General features: G+C 39.3%; 1 protein-coding gene across 1 annotated transcript in view; it reads left to right on the plus strand.

Annotated features, from left to right (window-relative positions):
- The window catches only part of LOC136874802 (probable glutamate receptor), a 152,945-nt gene that overhangs the window by 36,493 nt on the left and 95,080 nt on the right, over positions 1–21,372 (plus strand). Inside the window, exon 2 of the mRNA XM_067148474.2 lies at positions 1,428–1,582. Within this exon, the coding sequence (XP_067004575.2) occupies positions 1,432–1,582 (151 nt within the window). The 5' untranslated portion in view covers positions 1,428–1,431. The remainder of the gene's footprint in view (positions 1–1,427; positions 1,583–21,372) is intronic.

Raw genomic sequence — 21,372 nt, forward strand, 5'->3', positions numbered from 1 at the left:
TGTCAGACCGACTTTGCTGTACAGTTGTAAACTGTGGGTGATTCAAGATAACTTATTCACACGTTGGAAATAACAGACATTAAAGCAGAGAGAAAGATTATTGATACAAAGAGATAGGGCAATGGTAGGCGGATACTCGCACTGAGGAGATAAAGGCAATGTTAGGAAGGAACTATGCTTATAAACCAGCTTCGGTGGCGCGGCACTGTGAGGCGAATGGAAGAGAATAGGTTTCTTAGGAGAATAATAGAGTCTGCTGCGAAGGTAAGATGAGTAGAGGGAGTCTGATGTAGTGATGGTTATACTCAGTTTTGAATGGTTTTATGACTAGAGTTGTGGAATTGAACAAGGAATTGAGCTAGCTGCAAATAGAAAATTGTGAAATTCCTTAATTCACTGGAATGTACGGACTGAATGCTGGAACACATAAAAACCAGTGTATGTATGTATGTATGTATGTATGTATGTATGTATGTATGTATGTATGTATGTATGTATGTATGTATGTATGTATGTATGTATGTATGTATGTATGTATGTATGTATGTATGTATGTATGTATGTATGTATGTATGTATGTATGTATGTATGTATGTATGTATGTATGTATGTATGTATGTATGTATGTATGTATGTATGTATGTATGTATGTATGTAGACTATGTATTGAGCCCTTATTGAAAGTAGAAACGGGAACAGTATGATGCGTATATATGTATGTAGTTTGGATTAAGACACTAGGGGCACCCTAGGCTTTAAAGAGTAAAGTAAGTATGGTGTACTGATACGTTAACGTTTTATCAAGATATCAGTTGTATGAGGCTGTATTTATCATTTCGGAAGATGTGACCGAAATATGCTTCTTTCCTGCATTCTGCGTGTGTTAAGGCTTCAGATGATTTCCCGGTTTGTAACGCGGTCGGTCCATAGCATCTTGAATATTCTGCGATACATTAACATTCCAAAAGCCCGCAGTATATTCATTGACGAAGCTTTTAGTGTGCATCCTTTGACACCGCAAGGCACCACCGTTAAAACATGATACTTCACAACAAGTGAAAGATTGTTCCAATCGGACATCATGGTTGCAAACGAGATGTTTTAATTTCGGAAACATGCTCCTAGCAATGCTGATTCTTGTTTTCTTTTCCTATATCCAGACCCCATTCCTGTGTTAACCAGCATCCCAGGTACATGAATTGTGACACTCGTTCATGGCTTTTCCGTCTAATGTGATTACAGCATTGGTGATGTTCTGCTTACTGATTATCAGGAACTTTAAAACTTCTTGCTTATTTCGTTGATGGTCCTCAGAAGGTATTGAAGAAGTCCACAAATCTTTGTGGAAGATGTTTCTCTGATGCGTATAAGTGGTGTGACTGATGACTGGAATTTAAGAATGAACAAGTAACGTTTTCTTCTTCCAGAAGGATGGGACCGTCCTGGTCGATGCTCCTGGTCGTCCTTATAGTAGCCTGTCCTAGCGAGGCGCTGCCCGCTGCTGACGTCGTGGTGGGCGTCGTATCTGCACTCTACCACAAGCTGTACTCCAAATGTGTGTACCTTCTGGAAGATGACATAGGTGAGTCTATCTCTTGCAGTCAGAACTCCAGTAGCGACTTCTAGGGTCTGACGAGGCACGTCTTTTTGTACCACAATACGATTTGCTTTGAAGATATTGGCTAAACAAGGTCAACATTGTAGCCAATGTAAGGTATAGCACAGGGTTCGAAATGTCTACATTGGCGAACAAGACTTTGAACCATGTGTGTAAATATGAAAATGTTAACAGTTAACGAAGGACGACAGTAGACGGTGGTCATTTCTTGCTCCTTTATGTTTCCTATACTGTAACATATCGCCATATGCCACATATTATTATGAGTAACACACAGGGTTCATTAAAAATGGATTATTGCATGTAGGAGGAAAATGGCTGTTAGGAAGCTATACTGCGCCTAGTTAGAGTGAAGTCGGTACCAAGCATGGATAGACGGACATTTTTCGACGTGTAGGCGCGGAGATTCTGTCCGCTGGTTAACATTTTCAACCAACCACGTGCTGGAGTGGGGAGAACCGAGCTTCTGGAGCTGGCAAACTGCAAGCGAAATGGAGACAACTTGACCCAACCTGGTATAAAATTTCATTGGAATCTGTCAGAAGATATCCGTCACGGAGCCATATTCCACAGTTTATTCGTATGGAGAAAACGAGACTTGAATTGTCATATGCCTGTGATTAATAACATTGTATAATTATGCCTGTTTCATGTGTATTACGTTCAAACCTATAGCCTGGTCTGAACCTGTTTTGGTTGTGGGACCGGAAGGCCAGGATTGACGAGGCGAAGTTCTTTGGCAGGACGGAGGAAGGAAGGTTGTTGAAAAAAGAACTTGAAAAGGGGAAGCCGCGCCATGTTAGAAGCTCTGTATGTTCCTTTGTTAGAAACCTTTTCTTACATTATTCACAACTGCTGTGATCTTTAGTTATCGGTACTTTTGGTGAGTTAATTCATTAAATTCGACAAATCTTTAGGTTGGTACGGAAGCATTAAAAAAAATAAGCTGTTTATGTACTTGAACTCAAGTCAGTATAATAATAAATTGAGTGTTCTTTCAATAGTGTAGGCAAAACACCTCAATGTCTCTGAAATTTATGTAGAAAGATTCTCAAAGATTCACAGCATCCTGTGAGAAAGGCTTAAGCGTCAAAAGAGACTCAAAACAGATAGGCCTACAGACACTCGCTGAAGACGAAGAGACTCTATAAATGGATATGCTGTCCTTGATTGCGTCCAACTGCTATAATAGAAAGATGTTACTTCAGTTAAGAAAGCCAGCACTAATCAAATATGAAGTGCTACAGTATGTATTTAACGATTTTTAATTCGTAGTAATTATTTAGAAATGCTATAATCTTTAGTTAGTGGTACTTTTCGTGAGTTCAGCGTACAGTAAATTCGACAAATCTTTAGGCTGGTACGGATTTATTTTGAAAACACTTTCCTATGTCAAAGGAAGTAAAACTGGGAGGAGGAATAATACTTTACAGCTTCAGTTATATTTGTCAGGAATAAAGTTAGTGGTGACCGAGGTTGCTACAGTACTGCCACGTAGGGACAAACAACTTTATTTTTATATAAACAAATACAGTACAATGAGCTGCTCTATGCATGAGACGCAATAACACGCAGCGTAGTGATCATTTATAACAAATAACAGCACCGTAGTGTTTACATTAAAGGCAACAGCGTTGCACAAAACATTTCAGTTTCCTTAAATGTGGCGATTGATATCCATAAGTATACTTCTACGAAGGGTTCTCTCTTTCTCCCAAAATTTCTTGAAACAATTATGGAAAGTATGTGAAAATGATTCTCTCCATTCAAAAACAAAGAAACAAAAAAGAAGGCTTGAAAACAGCTTCCGAATTCCGTACTGTTGTGAGAATTTGGTGTTAAAGTATTCTTCACACTCTCGGTACCTAAATTTTTTGATTCTCTCTAGAAACCTTTCCCTGTACAGCACATTGATACAGTAGGATTATCTTCCCAAAACTATGAAATGCGTTCACAATAGTAAGAAATTACAAATGGATACCGAAATAAGATGGAAATAAAGATCTCCTTTATTGACAGTCTCACCTTCCTTGGAAGAATCTTCGCTATTCTCAATCACTTTCTTTCAAAGTTTCCTTTATAAATCTTGATATTGAACTTGTCCCAAATATGAAATGAAATACGTTAATTGACAATCCATTAACCAGGCTATTGTTCATCGACCACCTATCTCGTTATTTACAACGTTCCTGATAAACATTTCAAAGTATGCTTAAGTACCATATTTTAAATTTAACATTATTGTAAATATGCTATGTTGTGCCTTGATTCTCTCTTAGGTACTCGCTCTATCAGAGAGATATTATTAATTCTATTATTATATGTTATACTGCATTATGTTATATTATTCATATGTTTAAATATTCAATTATTCAACCCCACTATCTGCAGCCCTGAAGGTGGTTTTCCGTGGATTCCCATTTTTACACCAGGTAAATGCTCGTACTGTAGCTTAATTGAGGACACGGCCGCTTCCTCCCCAGTCCTAGGCCTTTCCCATCCCATTGTCACCATAGGACCTATCTGTGTCGGTGTGACGTAAAACAAATTGTAAATCAATTATTCGAATAAAATGGATGTATCTGCATTCCACCATGGAATCCATTAGTAAAGTTGCCATTCGTCACAGAAAACCGGGATTTTCCCGGATTCAAGGGTGGAAAGAAATATCACGGTCAGTTCAGCAAAATTCCTGTAGAAGTTCAGGAGTTCTGCATTTATCACCCATTACATGGTATTAGAGTATGATTACAGTATTGAAATAAACCCGAACTCTTACCATAGCTTTCTTGATGGAGTGGCACAATAAATGATGGAAAAACCATTGCTGGACCGCTTAGAATGCCACTTACGATACTGTTTTCTCAATTAAAGTTTGAAATTCGCAAGACTACTCAAAATAATAATAATAATAATAATAATAATAATAATAATAATAATAATAATAATAATAATAATGTTTTGCTTTACGTCCCACTAACTACTTTTTCGGTCTTCGGAGACGCCGAGATGCCGGAATTTAGTCCCACGGGAGTTCTTTTACTTGCCAATAAATCTACCGACACGAGGCTGACGTTTTTGAGCACCTTCAAATACCACCGGACTGAGCCAGGATCGAACCTGTCAAGCTGGGGTCAGAAGGCTAGCACCTCAATCGTCTGAGCAACTCAGCCCGGCGTAACTGAATGAGTAACACTCGAAATTCTTTAGTGGTAGTTGAATGTACACACCTTGCTCTGTAACGTGGTAATATGAGGTGCACTCCCACTTCGAGTGGGGATTTCAATGGCTGCTCTGCGAACGTTTTCAGAGTTGGTTTATCAACGTCTGTTATTATTGTTATATTGCTTTATAATTATAGCTATTTTATTACCTATTTCGACTTTCCCCAACGGGTGATTACCCCTAAGGACGACGTATACAGAAAGCAAGATACATTTTAAAAGTAACTAGCAGTTTCCCACTGGCTCCGCCCGCAATGTACAAAGTATGGTGTTGTTCGTTACTATCCTCAAGGATGTATTTGCAAAATTTCGAGTTAATGAAACAAAGCACATGATCTGCTGTGATAATAGAATGTAATATTATGTCAACAAAACACTTGAAAATACATCACACAAAGAAATTGAATTAAACATTCCTTGGAACAACACTACGCGCCGAACTGTTAAAAAGTCCTTCAAAGATCTTCGTCATGGAGACAAATGTACTCATAACTTTTCTCACAATGTACCAATGTAAGTAGTTATTGCCTCAAAAGAAAGCGGTTGATCCACAGAGTGTTTTTAGAACTGCGTACCTCAATTAGAACCAAAGATATGATTGCTTCAAAGAGACAAAAAATTGAAAAATCAAATAATTTGAGAAAGGCGGAAGTTACGTGATTTATATTACCCGATGACAAATCTGTGCACGAAAACCTTTCAGTTAAAAAAAATAAGGAAATCGACCGGATAGAATGGGCGGACTGACTGACTTTAGTTTTCATAAGAAAATTTTATATATAGATTGTGAGGAGTTGATTACATAATGGTTACAAGGACAATGTCCAGATAGAGGAGGTGACTAATACTAAAGAAGTATTAAACTTCACCTATGACAACAATGACATTTATAGTAAGATACAAAAGTTGAAAACTAGAAAAGCAGCTGGAATTGATAAGGTTTCGGGGGATATACTAAAGACAATGGGTTGGGATATAGTACCATATCTGAAGTACTTATTTCATTATTTTTTTGTACGAAGGAGCTATACCAAATAAATGGAGAGTTTCTATAGTAGTCCCTGTGTATAAAGGAAAGGCTGATAGACATAAAGCTGAAAATTATAGGCCAGTCAGTTTGACATGCATTACATGTACGTTTTGGGAAAGAATTATTTCTGATTATATTAGACATGTTTGCGAAATTAATAACTGGTTTCATAGAAGGCAGTTTGGGTATAAGAAAAGTTATTCCACTTGTAGGATTCCAGCAAGGTATAGCAGATATCTTGGATTCAGGAGGTCAAATGGACTGTATCACGGTTGACCTATCTAAAGCATTTTTCTGGAAACATTCCTGTATAAATATAGACCGATCCCTTCCGGTGACTAATGGTCACAATGATGATATTTCAAAGCCTCTCGATGGATTTTACCACCAAGAGAAAATAACGCTCTTTTGGAATATTCCTCACCACCCCGCTGAGCTCCTGCGTACGCGATTTCAGTCTCGGTTTCTTAAGCTTCTTTGACCTCTCACTTGCCTGAGTGCACAGTCTTCGTAAATAGTGGGCTCATTATGATTATCTCATCACCTAAGAATATTACCACAACTTCTCGTTACTTTCGAAATATGCATGCTAATTGTATAATAATTGAACACGTTTAATACCGATTTCATTAGTATATTTAAAATTATATCATTCTTGTAGGGTGGCTCGGTGGCTCAGGAGGCAGCACGCCGGTCTCTCACCGCTGAGCTTTGCGGTTCAAATCCCGGTCACTCCATGTGAGATTTGCGCTGGACAAAGCGGAGGCGGAACAGGTTTTTCTCCCGGTACTCCGATTTTCCCTGTCATCATTCATTCCAGAAACACTCTCCAATATAATTTCATTTCATCCGTCAGTCATTAATCATTACCCCAGAGGAGTGCGACAAGCTTCGGTAGCCGGCACAATTCCAGTCCTCGCCCCTAAATGGGGACTTCATTCATTCCATTTTCGGACCCGGTCGTATGACTGGAAACAAGCTGTCAATTTTCATTTTTCCAAATTCTTGTAATCTACCGAACTGGTTAAGAGTTTGTTGCTAGCTAGGAGTTCCTGTATCATTCAGGACAACGCTTTTCCTCGATTGGTAATTTTCCTATTTTAGCAACCAAACAGACAAACGCTCTGGATGTTCCTAATTACAGCTGAAGTGGTTCAAAGACTGAACATTTTTCCGGAATAATCGGTGTAATGGTATTCTAAGGTTTCATTGTTTGCTGTAATATTTACTCTGTTCATATGAATGAAGTAGCGATCGCACACATTTGAAGTCCAACAGGCTTTCGCAGTGAAAAACTCATTCGGTTTGTCTAGGACAGTCCCGTGTCAATTGTGGTGTCATGACTGAAAACCCTGAGCAAAAAAACGTAAATGGAGTCCTCGCGTGACTCCTAAATATTGATCATTCAAGATAATCAATTAGTGTCTTTATTTGCCCTTGTGTATCTCCGACACATTTTACAACCGTTTCCCGGATATTTCGAGACCTGTATGATTTTTTTTTGTGTGTGCTACAAACCCCCAACTGGTATTCTTGTAAATTTTGTATCTGGTATAATGGTTTCTGTTAGATCTCAGGTATTTATTATTAAATAAAATAATGTTTATGTTTTGTTGTTTATTGAATTTAATTATTTTAATTTACGTTTACAATGACATCACAGCAAAACTTAAAAGAAAAATGACTAACCCAGAGGAAGGTACTACATACTAAAATGAAGGTCCGAAAAAGTGAATTTACCCATTTTTTCAGAAATCTACGTACATATATATACACCATATCATTTTTGAATGTAGAATAATAGATGGAGAAAGAGATATGTTAATTAGCGCAATACCGAAGGAAGAAAACTGGCCAGTGCATAAAGCTAATTTATAAGTAAATAAAAAGACAAAATTTTAAAATTCATAACTAGTGTAAGGGACAAAATTATATCTAACTGAATAATAGCTTCGCATTATTTGTACATATCCCATCTTACCATTATGTAAATAAACATAGGTACAATATTTATAGAATATAGATTAAGAAAATACCTTTACATGTAATATTACTGCTGTAATGGAGTATGTAGAAGTAATTTCAATATTAAAAACTACATACATACATAGGCCTATGTTGGCAATGAAGGAAACGAACTTGCAGACCATTTGGACAAACAAGCTGCAAACAACCTGGAGTTAGAAATAGTTTACAATCGAACACCTATCTGTACAATCAGACAAGAACTGAGGGAGGAAACCATTCGCTTGTGGGAGAGCGAGTGGGAAAACACTACAAACGGATGCATAACAAAATCATATTTCCTAATGTACTGAGCATACTCAAAATTAAACTACTGTAAAGCTAAGTCATAATATGACAGCTATGACAACAGGCCACGGGAAATTTGGTGAATAATTATTGAGATTCAAAATAACAGACGATCCTACTTTTGTGTGTGTGTGTGTGTGTGTGTGTGTGTGTGTGTGTGTGTGTGTGTGTGTGTGTGTGTGTGTGTGTGGTAAAACAAATCATCAGATTGTCGACCATATCCTTTGGGAGTGTAATTTACTGAATTCCGAGAGAGGTGAACTTTTTAGAAGCGTTATACGATCAGTGGGCCACTGGCCGATGGAGAAATACAAACTCGTGGACAAACACCTGAAGGAATATTCTAAATTTGTAAACAAAAATTTTGACTTCTTACAACTACAGGTGTAATTAATTGTATACAGGGTATGAATTAGTACTGGTATTATGTATATATATATAAGCATATAGTATTACCTTATGTAATGGAGCACGTTGTTAATTTTTTAAATACGTACTTCATTATAGACTGTTATGCTTCTCAGCGTTCTGTCTGCAAACCTCTGTGAATTTACTAAACCCGAGTTGGCTGCTAAACGCCAGATATGTAGAAAAAAATTCACAATAAGTTCTATGCTATGTCGATTTTTGATAAAGAACCTACAACAGGTCAGAAAAAAATATGAATGTTAATTCCTCCACTAAACGGAAAAGCATTGAACGATTGACATATTTTTGCACTTAGAATACGAGAGAGGGATCACAGATTCTTTGGTTCGCTGTAAAACTGTTGACTTTGATCATATTATACTTGTTATTTTAACGCATGATTTTGTCGTGTACTGTAATCTGGATGTCATCATAATTCACTTGTATCAGGGTCTTTCTAATGACAGTCGTGCATGTGCCCACCACACATGCACAAGAACCTTCACTATCATAATTTTGTAACTCCCTAACCCACCCCCTGGCCAACCCTGGCCACGCTACTGCGGAGACAAAGAGTTCCTATACATCGAAAGAAATATGATGTAGCATCATAATCTACGTTCAACATGGCAGCTGATCCAGCACATTCCCACGTCATATGACGTTACTGTGTAAGGCACCAGTCAAAGACAGTAAAACTCGTTTAAAACACGGCGCCATTTGCACCTACTGTGTATATAAGGCAGAGTTCTGGCTCACGGTAATAACGCGAGGAAGAAGATAAGGCAGACCCTCCGATGAGGGTGGGCGTCATCTGCCATGTGTAGGTAACTGCGTGATATTGTGGTAGAGGATACTGTTATGTGTGGTGTGTCAATTGCAGGGATGTTGGAGACAGCACAAACACCCATCCCTCGAGCCACTGGAATTAATCGATGAAGGTTAAAATCCCCGACCCAGCCGGGAATCGAACCCGGGACCCTCTGAGCCGAAGACCAGTACGCTGACCATTCATCCAACGAGTCGGACAGGAAGAAGATGACGAAGACGCAAAAATTGATAACGCTAATTCCAGATATACACCCAGAAAAAAATTGAATGTTAATAACTGGAAAATATAAAATATAAATATACATTTTGATGTCTAAAATCCATATTGTTTGTTAGTGCACATTTTCCCCCTTTTCTTTTAAGTTGTTTAACGTCGCACTGACAAAGATAGGTCTTATGGCGACGATGAGATAGGAAAGGGCTAGGATTGGTAAAGAAGCGGAAAGATACAGCCCCAGCTTTTGCCGGGTGTGAAAGTCGGGAACCACGGAAAATCATCTTCAGGGCTGCCGACACTGGGGTTCGAACCCACTGTCTCCCGAATGCAAGCTCACAGCTGATCGCCCCTAACCGCACGGCCAACTCACTCGGACAATTTTCCCTATCACAGCGTACACTACTCTTATTTTCGTGCAACTATACATTCAGTACAACACCGGAAGTTGAGGGGATGAACGTAGGAAAATTTGGTAACCATCTCATGGACATCTTGAAGGTTAAATAGCTTAGAAATGGCGAACTTCTAATTTCGTGTGTCCTTAAATGGAACAAACATAAAGCACGGAATCTATAGTCTTACGAGGAATTCAAACTGTGAGAACACGAAAGTTCACACGGAATGACCGCAAATCGAAACATCAGTAACGTTGATAGCCATGCAATTACATGTTCACCGAAATCCTTTCAGTTTAAACCTCTACTGAAATGATGTCTCATATGGATGTCCACAATCCAACAGTTAAATCATCAGCTGTCGAACTAGCTGTATAAAGCACTGACGTCATTGAGGAGGTATTCTATGAGACACTGGGATTGTTTCCAGTTGTTTTCCTTTCTGAGCCAGGAGGAGCAATTAATTTACCATACTCACGGGCAGAGTGTACATCTTATACCTTGTAATCACGGTGGGTTTCGATTCAGGGGGTTCTGGGTTCAGTTCTCGGATGGATCACGGATTTCAAGCCGCATTTAATTAATTCCTTTAGCACGACGACTGGGTATTTGTGTTTACCTTAATATACATCCTCATTTACACACAGCGCATTACACTACAAACCATCACGGAAACACGCAGTAGTTTTTGTTTGCTATTGTTTCAACGTCACACTGACTCAGTAACGTTTTTGAGGACGACGAGGTATGAAAGGGACAGAACTGGGAAGGACACATCTATGGGTCTAATCGAGGTAAAGGTCCTGAATTTTTCTGGTGTAAAAATGGGAAACCACTGAAAACCAAGTTAAAGACTACTGGTGATGGGTTCGATCCCACCAATTCTCGAATACAAGTTCACAACTGCGTTACGCGCACTGCGTAGCCATCTCACTCAGTAAACACGCAAAAGTGGATGCATTTTAGAGTGTGACCTAGATTATTTAAGAGTTTTTGTGAAATAAATAGGATTTAGTCTGAAATAATGTAAATCCCGTCGTAAAATATTAATAGAGAACCGCAATACTGTAGAGCACCGTGCGTAGCACTTACGGCAGTTACAGACAAGAGAACAGACCGATTGTTCACGTTGACGAGACTTACGTGCACTCATCTCACTCAGTCTCTTCAGAACTCGGCGTTACTCGGGCTGTCGGTAAAGAACTCCGATTACTCAATGGTCTTGCCGGTGGAGAATTATGTTTTGTGGAAAACACCTTATTAATATTTAAATTGAAGCAAAAGAGTGGCGATGATGACTATGACATGAATTATGATTATATTTCAGGATGAACTGATGATAAATTACTGCCTAAACTTCCACCTATCAGTGTTGAATTTTTTGATGATGTAAGTTTATCACTATATTTAGAGAAATAAGTAGCCTAAAGTGCTCCCTCTCAAAACGTTCGATGCTTGAGTGGGGATTTGAGAACGAAGAAAAAACCTAAAACAGAGAAGGAAGAGGAAAGAGAGTACAGAAAATGTGAGCTGAATAAAATGAAATCAGAGGTGCTCAAGTTATTCGGAGTACTGGAGTAGGGAAAATCTACTGCACTGGTGATAAGTTCTCCACTGTGCATGGTTGGCCCCATACAATGCACATGAAATGTTCGAAATGCTCTCTGTGCTTCAACCCGCCATCGCACTGAATCCCGGATGCGCTGGTATATCCCTGAAGTATTGTGTTACGTCTGGTTACGTTTCCTGTAAGGAAGAGTTTCATGTGCTATGCTGGTATGTTCAATTCCTTTGTGTTTCCCGTGATTAATGGACTGTGTAGAGTTGTTTTCTAACATACATACTGTACCAGGATAAAGTCCCCGATGTATAAAGTTATATTCCGCGCTTAGCGATCACATCCGGCAGCCCGCAAGCCAGCCAGCTGAGAGCGAAGTGGAGTTGTGACGTCACGACCGGAGGAGCACGGTCAAGGCCAAGTTACGTCAGCCGATAGAAAATTCCAAACATTCTATCGTCAATATCTTTTGATTGGATTAGCGTACGGGAAAATGAACTATATCATTGTGTAGCCCAATTTCTTGTGATATTTATCTCCAACCTTGGAAGAAATATGTCAAATATTAAGGGAGATATTGAATAAGATAAAATAGCCTCGATTCTCCGAGACCCTGTATAAAAAGGCAGGCATTTCGCTTGTAAAACCAGTCTACTTTTTGCCACAGGCGAGGTTGGTCGGTCGGCAGTTGGGCATTCTCCGCCGCTGTAATGTAAGTCTCCAGTTTGATCTGGACGAAAGTTTAAGTCCGCGTTATGGAACTCGAACTCTGCAACGCTTCGATCAAACTTAGAATATTTCAGCATCGTGTTGCGTGTGACAATAAAAAAGTTCAACTACAAGACGTGTGCATTTCAAGTGATTAATTATATACGTGAACAGTGTGTTTCGAAGTTATATTTTTTCTCACGAGTACGATTCTACTTCACCAAGCACTTGAACATAACTTGGTGTTTGAATTTTATGAGGTAATATAATTTGTATGACAGTGAAACGTTAAACTGTACGTTTTCTTGACAAAGTGATTTAACATAACCCACTATTTGAATTCTAAAAGTGATAAAACTTTTCTGACAGTGAAATACCGACTTGTACATAATTCAGTATTTAAATTTAGCAAGTGTTAGAACTTTTCTGACAGTGGAACGTCAAAATGTACATAAGTTAGTATTTAAGTTTACCAAGCTGATAGAATATTTCTTCGAACTGTACGTTTAATTTACCAAGTTACTGACATAATTAATTGAGTCTAACAGTGCCAACGAACTTACATTTTTCCAAGTGATCAGAGTCTTGGTAGAACTTACTCTCAAATCTGTGATTAAATGAACTGGTGTAGTTAACGTGCATAATCCATTTATTCTTTATTATGATAGGACTTGCGTCGAACTCAGGACAGTTCTAGAATAAACAGTGTTTTCATTTCAACATTATTTAATTGTGAAGGGAACTAAATTCACAGAATAAGATCCTTTAGTTACGGTTTATTTCAAGGTTCAATTCGGAATAGAATTGTGTGAACTTGAAAATGATTACAAGTGAAATACTTTCTTTTCTGTGTTATTATTCAGCCAACATTATTCATATTTGACTATGATAAAGTGACCTGTTTATTTTTTTTCTTAAGTGGTTGATACATCACAGATTCAATCTCAATTAACATTACGAGTTCAATTTGATTTCTTATTTTATTGACTGTGTTAACTTCGACGTCAGTGACATATCATAATCATCTAGTTCGATCAGACTGTAGGGACAGTCTATCGTTACTAGTGATCTGTTTGAAATCGTTAATAATAATAACTTCGTTTGTGCAGAGATTGAATACCTTACGAGTTAGTTCGAACACTAGTGCAGTGTCGTTCCCGTTTCTACAAGTGCTCCTAAATTATAGAGAACTTCCAGAAATTCGAGATATTTCAGAAATTCGAGAACTTCCAGAAATTCGAGACATTCCAGACCTTCTCGGAAGATGGTGCAACTGTAAATGAACATTGCATTCCCGCAGTGTACCAGTTCCAGCCCAACCCAAGGAGAGACACTTACTGTAACTACTGTAATGAGTTGATGTTGAATTTTGACCTTACTTTATGAGTAAACTCTTCAACAAACTTTAAAAAATCCATTATACTTACTTCTTGCTATCATCTCTTCTGTAACGATTCAAATAGAGACCGGACACGCCCTGTGTTAAGTCCCATGCATTGCTAGCCACCGTAATAATATTTACTGCTACAATACATACATTACCATTATCGACCGTTATGCCTTTCGTTGTTCAGTCTGCAAGCCTCTGTGAATTTACTAAACGTCACCACAATCCTCTATCTGCAAATAGTGCTGTGGCCTCATATAGTTCTATACCTCTCATCTTTAAAACGTTAGAAACTGAGTTTAATCATCGTCGTCTTGGTCTCCCCCTCCTTCTCTTACCCTCTATAACAGAGTCCATTATTCTCTTAGGTAACCTATCACCCTCCATTCGCCCCACATGACCCCACCACCGAATCTGGTTTATGTGTACAGCTTCATCCACTGAGTTGATTCCTAACTTAGGCTTTATCTCCTCATTCCGAGCATCCTCCTGCGATTCTTCCCACCTGTTTGTACCACCAATCATTCTCGCTGCTTTCATGTCTATTACTTCTAACGTAGGAATAAGATATCCTGAGTCCACCCAGATTTCGCTCCCGTAAATCAAAGTTGGTCTGAAAACAGATCGATGTAAAGATACTTTCGTCCGGGAGCTGACTTCCTTCCTACAGAATACTGTTGATCACAACTGCGAGCTCACTGCATTAGCTTTACTATACCTTGATTCAATCTCACTTACTATATTACCATCCTGGGAGAACACACAACCTGAATACTTGAAATTATCTACCTATTCCCGTTTTGTATCACCAATTTGGCATTCAATTCTGTTGAATTTCTTACCTACTGACATCAATTTAGTCATCGAAAGGCTAATTTTCATACCATACTCATTGCACCTACTTTCAAGTTCCAAGATATTACTGTAGACTGCAGACTTTCGACACAATCTGCCATTAAGACCAAGTCGTCAGCATAGGCCAGGCTGTTTACTACATTTCCACCTATCTGAATCCCTCCCTGCCATTTTATACCTTTCAGCATATGATTCATATAAACTACGAACAGCAGAGGTGTAGAATTACAGCAATGTCTAACCCCTGTAAGTACTCTGAACCAAGAACTCATTCTACCATCAGTTCTCACTGAAGCTCATATTGTCAACATAAATGCCTTTGATTGTTTTTAATAATCTACCTTTAATTCAATAGTCCCCAGTACGGCTAACGTCTTTTCCCTCGGACCCGGTCATATGCTTTCTCTAGATCTACGAAACATAAACACAGCTGCCTATTCCTCTCGTAGCATTTTTCAATTACCTGGCGCATACTGAAAATCTGATCCTGCCAGCCCGAATGTGGTCTGAAACCACACTGGTTTTCATCCAACTTCTTCTCAACTACTGATCGCACCCTCCCTTCCAAGATGCCAGTGAATACTTTGCCTGGTATACTATTCAATGATATATTGCACCTGTCCTGGGATCGGCAGGGCACTGATCATGAAACTTAATTTCCAAAAGAAATATTTTAATGGAAATCTTCTGGATGAAGAACTTCGGAAATCAATCCCGGGCATCGAAGTTCCATCCTCCCTACTTTCACTGGTATAACGGCTAAGCTCAAGAGCGTACGGGTCAATGATCGGTTCACAAATAATAATCATAAATAATAATAATAATAATAATAATAATAATAATAATAATAATAATAATAATAATAATAATAATAATAATCACGTAACTACATTTAAATTGAAAATTGTAGTATAGATACGGTATATTTTATAGTATTTTGCCTGTTATATTCGTGTGTATCTTTGTGTACGTTAACCCTTTGTGTACGTTACTTTAGCATTTAACCAAAAGGGAGGTTTCATGTCTATTACAGCATAGTAGGATAAAGTAGCACTAATATTAATCTGTCTACGCGTTTAAATTTGTTGGTAATCCTTGAGTAGTACTTGGGAATATCTAACTTTATTCCTAATTGGAATTTTCATTTCTGTTCGTGCTTAACCTAGTGTAATTAGGATACGTGTGAACGTAGCTAAAACATTATTGTAGTGTATTGTAGTAACTTATTAGACATTAGAGTGCTTACTCTATTATTTTGAGTGCCGGGCTGAGTGGCTCAGACAGTTGAGGCGCTGGCCTTCTGACCCCAACGTGGCAGGTTCGATCCTGGCTCAGTCCGATGGTATTTGAAGGTGCTCAAATACGTCAGCCTCGTGTCGGTAGATTTATTGGCATGTAAAAGAACTAAATTCCGGCATCTCGGTGTCTCCGAAGACTGAAAAAGTAGTTAGTGGAGCATAAAGCAAATAACATTATCATTATTATCTATTATTTTGAGTAGTCTTGCGAACTTCAAACTTTAATTGTAATTTCCATTTCCGTTTGTGCTTATTAATAACCTGTAGTAATTAGGTTACGTCTGAACTTAGTTTAAAATATTGTAGTGTATTGTAGTAATCTGAACGTAGTCTGAAAGTAGTTTAAAATTATTGTAGTGTATTATAGTATCTTATTAGAAATTACTGTGTTTATTCTATTACGGTGAAATATTTTTGTAGTATAGTATCTGTAGTGAGCGCAGTTTAGAATTCTGTAACTATTGCGTATTATTTTCTGTTTTCAGTAATTAACAGCAATTTTCGTCCTGTTAGGGTGTTGTAGGAAAAAATCATACAACTAAGTTGTATTGTAGTGTAGTGGCCCATATTAATCACTTTTATTGTCGTGTGATTTTTTGAACTATCCTGGACAACATTTCTTTCCTTTCATTTCTATTTTGCACATCTAAGTTATTTTCTTTTTCTTTTCATTATTCAGTAAAGAACGGCTAAGGAGTGCAGGTGTAGGAACTGTGCGTGTGGCCAGGCATTTAGGAGTATGAGGGAGAAGTTGGAGAGTTTAAGGTAGACAATTAGGATTCTCTCAGAGGACAGGAAGGAAAGTAGGCCTCCCTCGAACAATGTACAAGATACAGTAGGTGTAAAAGAGGGGAATTTTAGAAGACAGGTGTTCTAATGTTTTAAGAGGAAGGAGATTGCAGGTTAAGGGCTCCCTTCAGGATCAGAAATGAGGACAGGTGTCTGTGAGGAATCGGTACGAGTCACTGCAGGTAGAACAACTGAGGGAAGATGAGGAAGAGGGAACTATTGCTGAGAAGTGTGGAAGTAGGAGGAAGGGAAAAGGTAGGAAAGAGAAATGTGGGGTAGTGGATAGGAAACGACAGGTAAAACAGAGTCATGGGATGGTGAAAAGGGAGGAGGAAGTAGCTTCTGCAGCTGTCAGGAAAGATAAGACTGACCGGGAGGGGAGGGGATCAAATGAGATGGGTAGGATTGAGGCTCTGGTCTTGGGGGATTCCATTGTTAGACATGGGAGGGGGGGGGGGGGGAGTGTGTGGAGGAAAGGGAACCAGTGTACAGTCTTATCCAGGAATTAGGTTTAGGCAGATGTTGAGGAAAGCAGAAGAGAAGGAGGAGGGAAAGGAGAAGGCGGTAGTGTTTCACGTTGGTACTAACAACGTAAGACAAGCAGGTATAAGTACCAACATAGGGATGTGTGGGATCTGGTAAATGCAGCAAGGGTGAAGTTTAGGGAAGCGGAGATTGTTATCAATGGAATCCTGTGTAGGAGGGATACTGACCGGAAGGTGATTGGGGATTTAAATGAGACTATGGACTGGGTATGTGGAAAACTGGGAGTGAGATTTCTATATCCTAGTGGGTGAGTAAGAGATAGGGATCTTCACTCAGATGGCCTTCCCGTAAACTGCTGTGGTACATATAAGTTAGGAAATTTGTTCGGAAGGGTTATAGGGAGGTACGTTCAATGAAACGGGGTGGCCTAGGTAGCGATGATAAGGGAACAGAGAACTGGAAGTAAAATAGGGATGACATTAAAATGTTAGTGCTTAACTATAGAAGTATTGTAAAGAAAGGAATACAATTAATTAATTTAATAGATATATACCTACCAGATATTGAAATAGGAGTCGAATCATGGCTAAGAAATGATATAATGGATGCAGACATTTTCTGATTTGTTGCAGCGGGTAGAAAGTAAAAGTGTCCATGTACGATTGGAAACGTATCGCAACAAAACTAAGATGATGATTGTTGAGAAAGAAAAGAAGCTCAAATTTAGTGGACGACAAGTAGGTCTAGATGTTGTTGATGATTTTGTTTATCCTTCTCCTTCCTGAGCAATACTGGCAGTTGCGGGCAATGGTCAGAAGTAGAATTGCTCTTGGAATAGTTGCTATGGACAAGCTCCGAAACATCTGGCGCTGGCGTGACCAAGAGGTAACTAAAAAACACTAAAGAAACGACTGGTTTGAATTATAAGGAGCAGAAAAATGAAAACCGATCATCCACCGTAACACATATTCCGTGCGAAAGGTCGATACTGCCATCGTTTTAGTAGGAGAACTACATAGTGATAACTCACAGGTGCACGCAGTTGTTGGGTTACGTCTTTGTTGGTGGGCGGAATGGTCTAGTGAGTTCGTCCAGCTGTAGAAATGGAGGCAAACAAAGAAGAGCAGAGAAGTGTGGTTCCTTTTCTGGCCGCTGAGGGTGCTTGAATACGCGAAACTCATCGTCGCAGCTCTGCTGTGTATGGCGAACACTGCATGTCCATGACGAGTGTGCACGGATGGCATAGGAAATTCCGAAATGTGCCCACATCACTGCAAGATGATGTGCACCCAGGACAGGCGCATCGAGCCATTACTTCTGACGTGATAGGGTGGATTGATGGCCTAAAGCGGGAAAACCGACGAATCACGGATGAACAAATTCGTGTTCAGGTCGGCATTATCCATGGCTCCGTGCATGGCATTCACGAAGGTCACTTGCATTTCTGCAAAATTTGCGCATAGTGAGTTCCGCGTCATCTGACGGAACGGCGTCAAATCTGAGTCATCTTTAGCGGTACCACGAGGAAGAGTATGCGTTTCTGTCCCGTATCGTCGCAGGCGACGAAACGTGGTGCCACCATTTCGAGCCGCCAACGGTATTCCGTCAGTATCCCGCAGAATGGCCGATTGTCTCATCTCTTGTTTTCTGCCCAAGGAACAACCACGAATTTACAGGAATGATTACGAAAATGGCAATACGTTATTTCCCTGCTGGCTAACAGTCAGAGACGTTGCCATGGTAACCTATAAGTTCTTTGTCTGTCGATCACTCAATGAAGAGCACCAATTTTCTCCGTCATTTGAAAAGTAAGCAAAATTATGTATATTTCAAAGGTTGTTTATAATAAAGGGATGTGTTACATATAATCCACGGATTTTACAGAAACTCAATGGTATAAGAAAAAATAGAAGTAAACTGTTCTGGTTTTCCTCCCCCCCCCCCGCCGTCTTTTCAGAGATTTTAAAATCATGTGCTTATCAAAACTTTCTTCGGGATGAGTATACTCTGAATATGAAGTTTGGTCGAGATCTGTCCAGCCGTTTCGCCGTGATGATGGAACAAACAGACACGAAAAATAAAAACCACTGATACGGTCTTGAGTTGACCTAAAACAGGTAAATACCTGAAAAATTGGCAAAACAAACGAAATTACAGGCAGCGGACCCCCTACAACTTTATTGATATAGATTAAACAGCATTGAAGAGATATTTATCCAAGGAAACATAAGCAGGATCAGGCCGCAAGGAAAAGCTCCCAGATCAAAGACGCAACTGACGCACCTCTTCATTGACAATTCTGAAAGCAGAAGACCGCAGACAATGACGACTGCTGGTGAGATAAACACGAGCTTACTATGCTCAAACATGAGTTATGCGACTGAGGATGATTTCCTACATGGTATGCTTTTATTTCTGTTGTTTAAGTGGAAGTCAGTTTCGATCTAGTTAATACGCAGTAAAGCTTCGATAAGGCGCTCCAATTTATTGCTCTATCCCGGGTAATACGCGATGTTTTGTCCTCCGTGTCGTAGGAAGTCGACTTGTGAATTATACCTGGTGACAGATTTGGTCTGTACTGGACAGAGGTAATTAAATAACTCAGCCATAGATCGCACAATGGAGATCTGTTTCTCCGACATCTGGTGCAATAAAATGGAAGATCGAAATTGACACGCTGGCAGTCTAAATGGCGTCAAATCACAATGTATCTCTACGATGACTGAGGCCATATTATTATTATTATTATTATTATTATTATTATTATTATTATTATTATTATTATTATTATTATTAATGTTGTTGTTGTTGTTATGCCAGGGGTATACCTTCCCCGGCTATTGAAACTGCGCGCCTTCTCTGTGGCCATCTATGCCAACTGACTTGAACTTGCAAACTCCCAAGAAATATCTTCTTAAATTGGCTCTACCATCGACTTATTAGTGCATTCTCACGGGCTAAATACTAACCTAAGAGCGTAGGAAATTTCATTTTTGTTATTGATAAACCTTTTTCTGAGAATTGTGTTTTCTTAATGTACCGAAGCTGTTAACACTTCTGTTGGTTTCGCCTCTATCGTAATCTACCTATTAGATGCTTGCAAATAGATTCTCTAGCTCAGCGGTTTCCAAATGGCGGCCCCTGGGCCGCATGTGGCCCGCGAAGCCATTTTTGCGGCCCGGGAGAGCACTGTAAGAAATAATGTGAAGAAAAGTCACAAAAATATATATCAGCTCGTTCAAAAACGTATTAATTTTTATACACGTTATAGACCCAAGTCAGAACTAATTATTCTTTAATACTAGTTCCCCCTTTCAAGTATTCACTTGTTCTCAACAGATTCTTTTTGATTTTAAAACATTTAAAATCCAAATTTCAAGTAATAATATTATTTTTGCGTCCCACTGACTACTTTCGATGGTTTTCGGAGACGCCGAGGTGTCGAAAGTTTGTCCCACAGGAGTTCCTTGACGTGCGAGTAAATCTACCAATACGAGGCTGACGTATTTGAGCACCTTCAAATACCACCGGACTGAGTCAGAATCGAACCTGCCAAGTTGTGGTCAGAAGACCAGCGCCTCAACCGTCTGAACCACTCAGAACGGCTCCAAATTTCACTCTTTTGTGCAATTTTAAAATAAATTTTTAAACAATTAAAATGATCAGACCCTCATTTCAATTGAACTGTGCATATTATTTCATAATGGTGCTTCTGTACTATTTGCAGAATTTTACGAAAATTGGCCTATTCAAGTGCGGCCCGCGAACATGGCTAAGGTTTCCAAAATGCCCTCGAGCCCTTACACATTGGAAACCCCTGCTCTAGCCTATCAGTACCGGGGGTTGTGTACAGGAATCCAGCCTGTCAGCTAAGTGTTCTGGAAGCAGGGCACTTTAGGGCCGTCTTGTTTGAATTGCTCCAATGGTTGGGAGTGTGACTTGACGGGAGCCCAGGAGGCAGGGGCGAGACCTGCTTGAGGAAGCTCCTGCGACACTAGGTCATGGCAGAATTTACCTAGACATGTGATAGCTCCTGCGGATACTTTTAGAGGAAGGTTTCAACCGTTATCTTTTAATGTAATTATGTAAACTGGTGATTTTAATGTAGAATTATCGGCGAAGTCTGAAGACTCTTTCTAGTCCCTAGTGGGAAATATGTAATGTAAGGGAACAAGAGTGATGTTGCTCGGCTGTTTCCCATTCAACCTTGTACTGGGTGACCTCAAAAATCTGTAAATCTCATCTCGGCGACAAA

The sequence above is a fragment of the Anabrus simplex genome, chromosome 5, assembly GCF_040414725.1.
Source record: "Anabrus simplex isolate iqAnaSimp1 chromosome 5, ASM4041472v1, whole genome shotgun sequence".
In the NCBI taxonomy this organism is placed as follows: Eukaryota; Metazoa; Arthropoda; class Insecta; order Orthoptera; family Tettigoniidae; genus Anabrus; species Anabrus simplex.